Genomic DNA, 11,549 nt, shown 5'->3' on the forward strand with positions numbered 1-11,549 from the left:
ATTTGACCTACAAAGTAGAAGTGACATTAAGTTCCTAGGTTTACATGAGTTAGATTATAAAGTTCCTAGGTTTTACATTAGTTAGATTATAAAGCACCATATCTGCCATTCTCTAGTGTGCTATCAGTGTGTTATCTGCTGTGTTCACATTGGCACAGTTTTGTGTTCAACTTGCCCTACAGGTTAGAATGATTGCATAACTAGGCCTACTGTAGTTTCCGAAACCCCAGAGGAAATTTAATTCCAGTCGCAGTAAGATAGGAACAGGAATGTAATTTGGGAAACCCAGCCATTAACTTTCTGAGACCATTCATCACATTCAGACAGGTTCTGACGATGAACTGATAATTTATGTTCACCGTGATTTATCGGACACAAACGTGAACATACACATATCGCTTCACTGAGTGCATTGTTAAGAACTAGGTCAGTGACGTATCTCACACACCTGCCGTATTCTCTGGTATTTGACCAGGTTTTATATTCCCAACATGCAAAATCTAGGTTTCTCAAACAGTGAGGTTAGGTAATATATGGCATACTGCCCAAGGTTCTTTCCTCTAGCCAAAGAAATGCTGCTTAAGTAGCCTCTGTAAATACTAATATGGGTATATCACAAAATAAGTATTGGAATTCAAATGCTAAGTTGGACTTTAAAGTTCATACTTTTATCACATTTTACTTTAATCTAATAGAATATACATGTATATTGTATACTATGCTGAGTTGTCATTTGCATCTCATAACAGATACATTGCTTATGATGTAATGTTTATTTTTATTTTTTTACATCTCGGACCTACGTGATGAACTGGTAAGATATGATTGAATTTGTTCCAACACTGATAAAACTAGTATGAAACTAAATTGTCATGTGATAGGGCAGGGACTGGAAAGAGGGATAGCTTGTCTCATGACTCTAGCTTCCCAGGTGTTGCAGTGAACAGTGTGTGAAGGCTGGGTCCATCTTCACCTAATCTAAATTATAATTTAGCTAATGATAGACAAGACAAAAACAATCACTAAAGCAACTTACTATGTCAATGCTGGGACACAGAATCACTTAAATGCATCTTGAAAAATATATTAAAAGATTATTCCTCCCTTTATTTCAAGGCCCAGATTTATGATTTGAACGGGTAACGCACCATGAGTCAGAGCGCGGTGGTCACAAAGAAAAGTGAAAAAAGGCCCAGATTTAGAAATGACCTCCTTCCACAAAAACATAAATGGGTCCTATCATTCTTTGAGACACACACGGCCTGTGTATTTCGGGCCGTGGCCAAATCCGCCATTGTTAGGGACTCTGCACCATTGGAATTGCATTACGGAAGCTACATTTTATGTTTTTTCTTTGTCCTACAGCAACACTATGGTATAAGTATAAGTATTGTAGTGTCGGGGAACTGCAAAAACAGCTGCAACATCTATCTATAAATGCACCAAGTCTCTGTCTGTCTGTGTGTAATCCACATAACTCGAGAACCATTCGCCCCACCGACTTCAATCGACACAACAGTTTAAAACAACTAGATAAAACAACAAGATAAACAACAAGATACAACAAGATAAAACAACAGTTTAATGAAACTAACGACGAAAACTAGGAATTGTCAACAAAAACCCTGACTTTTGACGACTTCTGCACACTGGTTCCCATTGTTTTCAACTGACAGTTTAGCCCTATTTCAAAATTGCACAGACCACGTGGCACGTCCTGAATGAAAAGTCCCAAAGTCATGCATGTGTAGGCAAAATAATAGAGCTTCTAGTGCCTGTGTGTATATTCTTTATTCTATAATCGGATCCCCATTAGCTTCCACTGCTGCGGTCACTAATCTTCCTGAGGTCCACATAAAACATCATCACTACATAAAACAACATACAGTATTCGTATAAACAACTGACACTCGTCACACTATTAAAATGCCAATGATATAATGTGTGTGACGATGCATACAGTATGTATGTGACGAGAGACGCCTGCATGACCTCAGTTTTATAACTGTGAGTATTTTTTACGACATGTTAATGAGAGTCGTTTTGCACTCATGACTCGGCGTACAGGCTGTTCTGTCTCCTTTCTGTCATGACTCGGCACTCTCTCCTTACATAATGAAAGTTTCAGATTGAATTCAATTGACCAGCATGGCATGGGAAGTGAGTCATCCTGGCCAAGTCAAGGATTATTAACAATTATTAACAATTATATTACAATTATATTATTATTATATTAAATGTGACAATTATGCCAAATCCATATAAATCCATATGCGTCATGGATGGTGTAACATGTGGTTGCTTGTTCTTCAAACGACGATGACGGATCAATATGTTTGTGAAAAGCAGTTTTATTTATTAACATAAATAATATATAACAAAAACATAATATAACAATATAACATACTGGTACAAAAAAGTTCAATACAATCAACTTCACAAATGCAGTCAGGAAGACACTAAAAGTGCACAAAGGTGCTGGCTGCTGTTGCCGCACGCACGCACGCACGCACGCAGACGTGGCACATTTATAGTACGATATTGGCGTGGCATGCGTGTTTTTTTCTCCTTGAGCCCCATCGTGTCCTTGGAGCTACAGGGACGAGTGCAATACTGTATGTCCCAATGTCTTTAGGTGTTTAGAGGGGTCACAAATCATCATGTACTCAGGGTCAGGGGCAGGGATTCATCATAGAAGGGCTGGCGGTCGTGGGCCAGGGGTGTGCTCTCTCCCAGAACAGCCTCCGTGAAGTTGGCTCGACTCCATGCGTAAACGATGCTGTTCAGAAAGCCATGCAAAGACATGAACACCGCCTGAAACACACCAAAAACAGAAACTTAATCGAAAGAAATCATCTTTTGTTTTGCTTTTTCCCTTTTCTTTGTTTACAGTAGGCCTATATGTTCTTAACTAGAGGTTCACGCGCCTTTGGTGCGCTACTGCGCTCACATCTAGCAAATGTGTATTTATAGATGGCAAAGTTCTCACAGTGCATGTGTGTGTTATAGAATTGAAATGTTGTTCACAACTACCTGTATGAAGTAAAGGACAAAGAGGATCCATTGTTGAACTTTGACCCATGCCGTAAGGTTAGACATAACAATAAGGACAAGTACTGTAAGGAGAGAGGAACATAAGACACAAGGATCACCTACAGTATACTGTATATCCCATGTTCATTTCATATAAAAAAGTACTTCCAACTTGAGATCACTACCAGCCAAAGAGAAATATAATGTTAAGTAGGCCTATTAAATGTTTAAAAATACACAATAGCCTAAAGTATAGTATGTACTGTAAATGTACTAACTGCACTTCCAATGTCCAAAACATGTTATGTTTTGGTAATTTTGTGTACATTTTGAAATATACTAACTATATTCAAAGTCTATTGGCGTGTGTTTGCTGTACTTTGTTTTTACCTGGTGCCCAACATATGATGATTACTGCCACCATTTTACGGGCTGTGGAGAACAGGGTTCTTAGTCTCCTTCTAGAGAGTCCGTCCCCCTCCACAGGAAAATATGATCCTTCCTGTGTGTGTCTGTGATACCAACTGCTAACCTTATAGTAAATGACCTGTAACAAGGGCACATGGGAAAGAAATGTAAATGTACACCTTTTACGCACGCACGCACGCACGCACGCACGCACGCACGCACGCACGCACGCACGCACGCACGCACACACACACACACACACACACACACAGTTGTATAACTGATATCCTTAATCGCAAATATGTGTGAATTGCTAATGTGAATTTATTACTTACTGAGCAGTATATCAACACTGGTATCACAGCCAGGAAGAGAAAAACATTGACAAATATGTCATGCCATGTCTCCTAAAAACCAAAACGTGACATTTAAGTCATATGGAAGTTTTGTAATTGCAATATTGCATTTGCTTGTTGAAAGGTGCAGCAGCCTGTTGTAACATGGTACTCACATCAAGTTGGCAGGGATCCAGATGATGCCAGGTGTGCAAGAACAGAATACAGCTGGGGAGGCAAGCAGACAATCAAAAGGGTCACAAACCAAATCATCACATTTTTATAATTCACTTCACATCACAATAACTTCTTAAAAGAATGACTATATGTCAAAACAAAATGCATATTCACCGGCTGCTGCAGTATTCGCTTATTTCGTCACTTCTGTTTTCTGCCACAATTTGCAGTGGTGGAACCAGCCGCTCCGCGTGCACGACATTTGTAAGCACATATGTGATGTACAATGTAATGGGTATAAGCCTGCGTTTGATAAAAGGGCAGAGAGAGTGTGAGTGTGACAGAAGCAGAAATATAGAGTTAATTCTTTTAGATGACATTTTCATGGGGGTGTAACTGTACCAACTATGGAATTACTTACCACACAAAGGCATACACTGGTACGGCTAATGTTCTCCTCCGACACTGGCCCTACAAGCCAAGACAGAAAGCAAGTGGAGAGAATGTTAAAGAGGGAGGAAGGGGTTTGTTCATATTTTGTGCATGTATTAAGTATGATTTATAATATAATTAAATGACTAATATGTTTTAATAAGTCCAATGTATCTGTATCTGTTAATTTCTGCTAAATTGATTCTCAGTTTATCGCTGGAGAGGTTAAAAATCTTTAACCTAATCTAATGGTAGCAATAAAAGAGTTGGCAACACATGTGTGCATTCTGACCTCATTTTCTCCCTGTGTTCTCCATCCACCCATTGGACCCATGGATTTCCATGCATAAACTACCACCAGCAGAAATGAAACAAAGTAAAATGTCTGGAACAGAAAAAGAGCATGCGCGCGCACACACACACACACGCACGCACGCACGCACACACACACACACACACACACACACACACACACACACACACACACACACACACACACACACACACACACACACACACACACACACACACACACACACACACACACACCACATCAGTTGCATAACAACCCATGCAATAAACCAAGTGAAATGTCTGGTACTGAGAGAGCATTATGATTCAAATAAATGATACAGGCACATCAGTCGTTGTACAGTAGTATGTTGCCCAACTCGTTTGCCTGCTAGGGAGCAAAGAACCCATAATTATTATTTCCATACAGTATATGCCAAAATAAGCTGTAAAGAAAATAATGTCCACCATCCAGTTGCTTTGACGTCAGTAGTTATGAAAATCAGTATCAGCCTATTGAAAACAGCTGCTCATTATATATTTTTCAGTTCGCCTTTAGCTTCAACAGAGGTGAGATAGAGACGATGGTAGCCATAGCCATCCATGGTACATTAGAGAGGATCCTGCCTCATATGTACATATTTTATTTGTAGATTTTAGTTCAGTATTTAATACGGCACAGCCACATTTGTTTATATATACATCAAATAAATGTTACAAGCTTTATAATACAGTATAATTTATATACCGTAATTATTTAAAAATATAAATAAAATATATACACTGTATACTGAATGAAGTGCTTCTGATTCTGAGACTTTTATCTTCCAAACATAAACACTCAACATGGGAATGTTGAATGTATCAGTTATCTGATAACTTTATCTCCACACATGGCCTTTGTGATAACTGACACGTGTTTCACTGCTTTGTTTTATAGAGGTCAGGTAATAGATGTTTTATAGAGGTAAAACGAAAGAACACTGGGTTTTATAGAGTTAAAACGAAAGAACACTGGGTTCTTTCGTTTTTATTGATAAACGAACACAGCCATTCTCTGCTCTACAGGGATTTTCCGTGTCTCGTTAAAGGAAAGAAATAAGTAACAAATTGAAAATAAATTTGAGATGAGATTCTTTTCTTTTTCACTATGCAATCACACAATTGCATTTTATAAGACAGTGATACTCCACTGGTTTGTTACTGGGACCCAAACATTTCACACAGTTCACTGTCTAAATTAGGCCTGCTTTATAATTTGTTGTACAGCAGAGCATAAAGTTGAGGTGTGACCGTGTGAGGTAAACCCAAGTTTGAGTCCAACTCACGTCATGTCTTGCATGTATCTCCTGGTCTTCCTGCTCTCCCCCTGTCAGGTGAAAAGAATCAGCTTGGACTCCTCATGCATTGAAGGAAGCATGAGGTCAGTCCGTTGCTCTCCCCAGGTTGGCAGAGGGAGTGTATAGATCCGAGGATCGATTTTTTAAAGAAAAAAGTTAAAGAAAAAACACGGCCACCTCACGCATTAGAAGGACATTCTAATGCACGAGGGGCCGTGTTTCTTCTTTAATTCATTTATTTTCCTTTTTTTGTTTATTTGCGACCCTCCTGGTTGTGACCTGTGTTTGCTGTCCCGGTCCAGTAGTTCGGAAACAGAAACACTGACCTTTGAAAATAGATTATAAAATGATGAGAATCTGTGGCTCACCAATGACAGAGGCAGGGCATGTTGACAGATGCCTTTACTGTTGATGGATAGCCATGACTGGTCAGCTGCTATGTTCATATTCATAGCACTGGTGAACATCAGGATGAGGCCAGCCAGAAGGTCTGCCAGGGCCAACTGGACTAGGGGCAGTACCTACACACGCACACACGCACGCAGCATGCACACACACACACACACACACACACACACACGAACATATGGTACATCAAAAAATTTACATCTGTAGAAAGAATGAACGCTAACATTGTGTATTGTGCGCACACACGCGCATACCTCCATTGAGCAAGCACTGAGTAAACTGAGTTATCAAATAGGCCTACTATACAGGCTTTCAAAAGGAATGTTCTGATTAGTGTTTTCTATGAATATGCACACACAAGTACACGCACGCACGCACGCACGCACGCACGCACGCACGCACGCACGCACGCACGCACGCACACACACACACACACACACACACACACACACACACACACACACACACACACACACACACACACACACACACACACACACACACACACACACACACACACACACACACTCTCTCTCTCTGACTCAAACACATACTGCATATGCACCCTCAATCACCTGTTGTTGCAGATGCTTCCATCTTGCTATTGAAACCACCAGGACAGAGGAGCTCCCAATCAAACTGCAATTCAATATAAGTAGTGTCATTAATATGAAATACTAGCAGATTTTTCAGATAAGAAATGATAAGAATTCTTTCCTTTGTCCTGATAAACACGTGACTCCAGTATAAGAAACTGGTAGTAGCCATCTTCACTGAGCTGAGGTGCCTCTGATCAACACATCTAACCAAATAAAACCGAATCTTAGTTGTTCCAAAGTTCCTAAGGAGCACTGAAAGCTCCCGATACATACATTATATTTCCCTATTCACTAGACTCAACATAAGTAGCCCAGGAAAGTCCCTTTCTTGTATAAACAAAACTCATCCGCCAATAAAGGTTCTGGTTTCTGGTGACCCTGGACTGGTTCTGATCTATGAACAATAAATAGAAACACTATATGTACCTGTCAAAATACTAGTCCACGATCACAACATCAGAGGGAGTTCCACAAACCACGTTCAACCCAGATTCGGCTCAAACAAGGGTTTAAATTAATTTCGCTCCTATGCCACTACAATGTTGAACGCCCTACCAACAGTCGTTAAGAAATGGACTAGTCTCCTTCAAAACCGCTCTCAAAGAGCACCTACAGGCGTCTGCAATTCGAAACCGACCCCTGTAAAAAAGTAAAAGTCCCCCCCCCCGTTTTTCTATAGTGTACATGGTTTCCCTGTTCTTCTACCAGTGTATATGATTTATTTTTTATTTGCATAGAAGTGTATATTTGTATGTCTTTAAATGAATGAATTTAGATGAATTGAAAATGGAGGACCCTTATATAAACAATTAAGTCTTAGTGCTAAGTTGCGTTTTCTTAGCAGATTTTGTATTGACCTGTAGCCTACTTTCGTTGAACTGCACCCATTCTACAAACTATTAATAAAATGTTCAATCAATCAATCAAAGAATCTCATGGGTGACAGACAGTAGACATCATTCCAAAACGTGCGCGCGAGAACACCTGTTCTACAATTACATGCTGCAGGCATGTGACATATGTCACATACTGTTCCGCAGGGTTCACATTGACAAATAACTGACTTTTGTGTTACAGAGAACATAACCGGCATAGCAGCATACATGTACAGATTGAACACGTTTATAAAATGTGGAAGCATATATTACCTTGGACTAAGAGACACTAAGTATACAGTAGAGAGAGCACGGATCTGCAATAGAAGATGTAGCAAGTTTAAGAAATGCATTGTCTATCTTCTAGCATTATCGTGTTATTAATTATGTCCTATTGATTAGTGTGGTGCCTACCTGATCGTTACTCAGTGTGCCGTTTATATCCATGGTGAATATCCAGCAATGGTCAACAGCGTGCTATAATCTTATGCTGGGTGTTACCGTGGGCAGAGTGGCCAGTGTCCACCTGCCCACCTTCATAAAACTGTCTTATTACCAGAGCACACCCTCCTCTAAAATCTGCACCTTGGACCTGAAACGACGTCACATGCCAAATAGCCTATAGGTGTAAAGCCTTTGCTCCACCTGTTTGGTGTGTGTGTGTGTGTGTGTGTGTGTGTGTGTGTGTGTGTGTGTGTGTGTGTGTGTGTGTGTGTGTGTGTGTGTGTGTGTGTGTGTGTGTGTGTGTGGGTGTGTTTGCGTGTGTGTGTGTGTGTGTGTGTGTGTGTGTGTGTGTGTGTGTGTGTGTGTGTGTGTGTGTGTGTGTGTGTGTGTGTGTGGGTGTGTGTGTGTGTGTGTGTGTGTGTGTGTGTGTGACACTGTGTGTGTAACACTGTGTGTGTGACACTGTGTGTGTGTGTGTGTGTGTGTGTGTGTGTGTGTGTGTGTGTGTGTGTGTGTGTGTGTGTGTGTGTGTGTGTGTGTGTGTGTGTGTGTGTGTGTGTGTGTGTGTGTGTGACAAATTGGACAAAGACACACCACAAATGACTGGCAGTGAAGTGGCAAGAAAGACATGAAACAACTGAAATCTTCAGTCATATGACTGAGATTTCGGTTCTTTCTTCCAGTATCGTGTGTGTGTGTGTGTGTGTGTGTGTGTGTGTGTGTGTGTGTGTGTGTGTGTGTGTGTGTGTGTGTGTGTGTGTGTGTGAGTGTGCGCGTCTGCTGGACTTTTTAAAATCTGTGTGGGGTAGGATTTCCCCTGACTTACCTGAATGTAATGTATGTACTGTAATGTAATGTATGTACCCAACAAAGTGGTGTGGTGACAAATTAAGGAAAAAACTAGAAAAAGTGCCCTTCTGGGCACAGGTCTCCACCAGGAGGATAGGACTGTGTGAGATGTTTGGCAAAATGTTTAGGAGTAATATAAACATGTTTGTTTGTTTTTTGCAAACAGCCTTAGGCTGAGCTCAGACCTTTACTGCGCTTGTTGGATGAATGTTGTGTAGTGTCATGGCCGCCCCAATGCATTTCCAATGGAGGTCACATGGTTTGACACAACATTGTGTGTGAGGGGGAGGGGGGCAGTCGAAACACAGCTGAAAGCCATACAACAGACCAACAAATCAACCTGTTGGTGGTGCTATAACAGGCCAATGTGAAAAGGGTGGGATATATTCCTCAGCCTAGTAAGAAAATGTGTGAAAGATTTCACGTAAATTGCATGCTGCGTTCATGATTTGAGGCTTTTGTTCAAAACGGGGCAATCTTGCAAACTGTGAAAGCTAATTATAGCCAATTAGGAATATGAATATGAAATATCGGACAGATCCGACTTGAGCACATGACCATAGAGATAGTGTGTAACGATTTGTGAGATTTTTGCACAGAATCTGGAGGAGTAATATCCAAAAATGTGTTTTACAAAAGTCGGCCTCCTGGTGGCGCTCTAAAAGGCAGATGCGGAAAATGCAGGTCAACGGTTTGTCCTTGGCCTCTAGGGAGTGTGCATGCAACGTTTCACGCAGATCGGTGCAGTTTTAGGTAAAAAATGTGAAAAGCTGCCTCATGGTGGCGCTATAACAGGCCGTTGTGGAAAATGTGGGGCAGAGGTTCATCGTTGGCCTCCAGGGAGTGTGTGTGCAAAGTTTGGCATCGACCGGGTTAACGGTGCCGGAGATTAGCTGTTCACAGACGGACGAAAGGACGGACACACGGACGGAGTGCAAAACATACTCTCTCCCCAAGCCTTCGGCCTGGTGGAGACAACAACATAAACTTAACAAGGTTTTGGGCTACCACAAGCCGCCAGACGGGCTTTAGTGCGCCATGGCATAATTAATAGTCTGTGGACCTCTACTGGAGCGATGGAACACCATTCTAAAATAATATTCCCTCATTTGTTGTTTTGATAATGATGGTGGAGAGCCACCTGTGAGGCCGATTCTGTCTTCAGTTTTTGTCTTATGGTTTTCTGAAAATCATATGTTGTTATAATGTGCTCAAACTTTTTCATGTCAAAGACCCCCAAAATTATGTATTTGGCCGCGGATCCTTCACGGTTTTAAAACAAATAGCAGATCTACAGCAAGCTCATAGCTATGAGCTTGTGGTAGATCTGCTATTTTTGAATAACCAAAGTATAAAATAATGGTGGTTAAAATTATTGTGATGCTATATTAGCAACTTTTGAAACAGATGCTTTTAATGGGTTAACACGTCAGTCAAAAATCGTCCACCCAGCATAACAGAGCCACCAGACCTGTTCGTTGTGAGGGTGAAACCTTTGCGCCTGTTCTTGGTTGTCTCGTGTTGTATGTATGCTCTACAGCCAGTACAGTTGTTCCCAAACACTGGTTGTCTTTGTGTGTATCTTTCATCATGAACAATGTGGTCTATGGTCATATTTGTTTCCAGCTATAATGATAACATTGTACTCCATACCATTGTACCTCCATAAAGCTATCTATCACTGAGTAAATATATGGGCTTTCAAAAGAAATGTTCTGTTTGCCATGAATATCCACACATTTTCAGTCCAGTCATTTTATATGTTTTTTAATATGTTTAATTTTTATCCCACGATTTTGTAACCCCTGTGTCAATTATCTAATGTGATCCTGGGCTCTACACACCCTCCACCAACCTAGTCCCCATATATGGGGGACATGAAGAGAGCAACGGACTTGAACTCATGCTTCCTTCATGCCTGAGTGTCCAAGTTGCTCCTTTACACCTGACAGGGGGAGTTTCCCTGGTTAGACGTAGCGCATGGAAGGAACACGTTATTCCAACCAGTTCCTTTCCCCTCCATCAGGCGCCCCGGCTGGCCAGGGGGAGGCAGTTTAGAGACCAGGATTACTGCATGTTTTTTGTGAGGGTATCTACCCTAGGGGACACGGGGAGAACATGCAAACTCCACACAGAAAGGCCCTTTCGCCAACCCCGCCTCGGGTATGGGCACTGATGACGCGGAGGAGGAAACACGCCGCCAGCACCCACAGCGCCCCGAGCGGGAATTGAACCCAGGACCTTCTAGCTGTGAGGCGACAGCACTACCAACATTTTATATGTTTCATAAATTAAAAACAAATTCAAATATTTTCAGAAGAAGTGAAAATTGGAGATCTACAACGCGCCTATTTTCAC

General features: G+C 41.2%; 1 protein-coding gene across 1 annotated transcript; it reads right to left on the bottom strand.

Moving 5' to 3' along the window:
- Window positions 1-2,565: 2,565 nt before the first annotated feature.
- Window positions 2,566-8,453, bottom strand: LOC306923972 (uncharacterized protein). The gene is made up of 12 exons (XM_079502317.1): window positions 8,313-8,453; window positions 8,172-8,215; window positions 7,000-7,063; window positions 6,385-6,537; window positions 4,678-4,770; window positions 4,375-4,424; window positions 4,128-4,256; window positions 3,953-4,004; window positions 3,777-3,848; window positions 3,424-3,580; window positions 3,034-3,116; window positions 2,566-2,814 (listed from the first exon to the last, which is right to left on the bottom strand). Exons 1-12 carry the CDS (start codon window positions 8,343-8,345, stop codon window positions 2,659-2,661), a joined length of 1,086 nt encoding a protein of 361 aa, XP_079358443.1. The 5' UTR covers window positions 8,346-8,453; the 3' UTR covers window positions 2,566-2,658.
- Window positions 8,454-11,549: the final 3,096 nt, after the last annotated feature.

The sequence above is a fragment of the Electrona antarctica genome (genome assembly GCF_951216825.1).
Source record: "Electrona antarctica genome assembly, chromosome: 5".
Classification (NCBI taxonomy): Eukaryota; Metazoa; Chordata; class Actinopteri; order Myctophiformes; family Myctophidae; genus Electrona; species Electrona antarctica.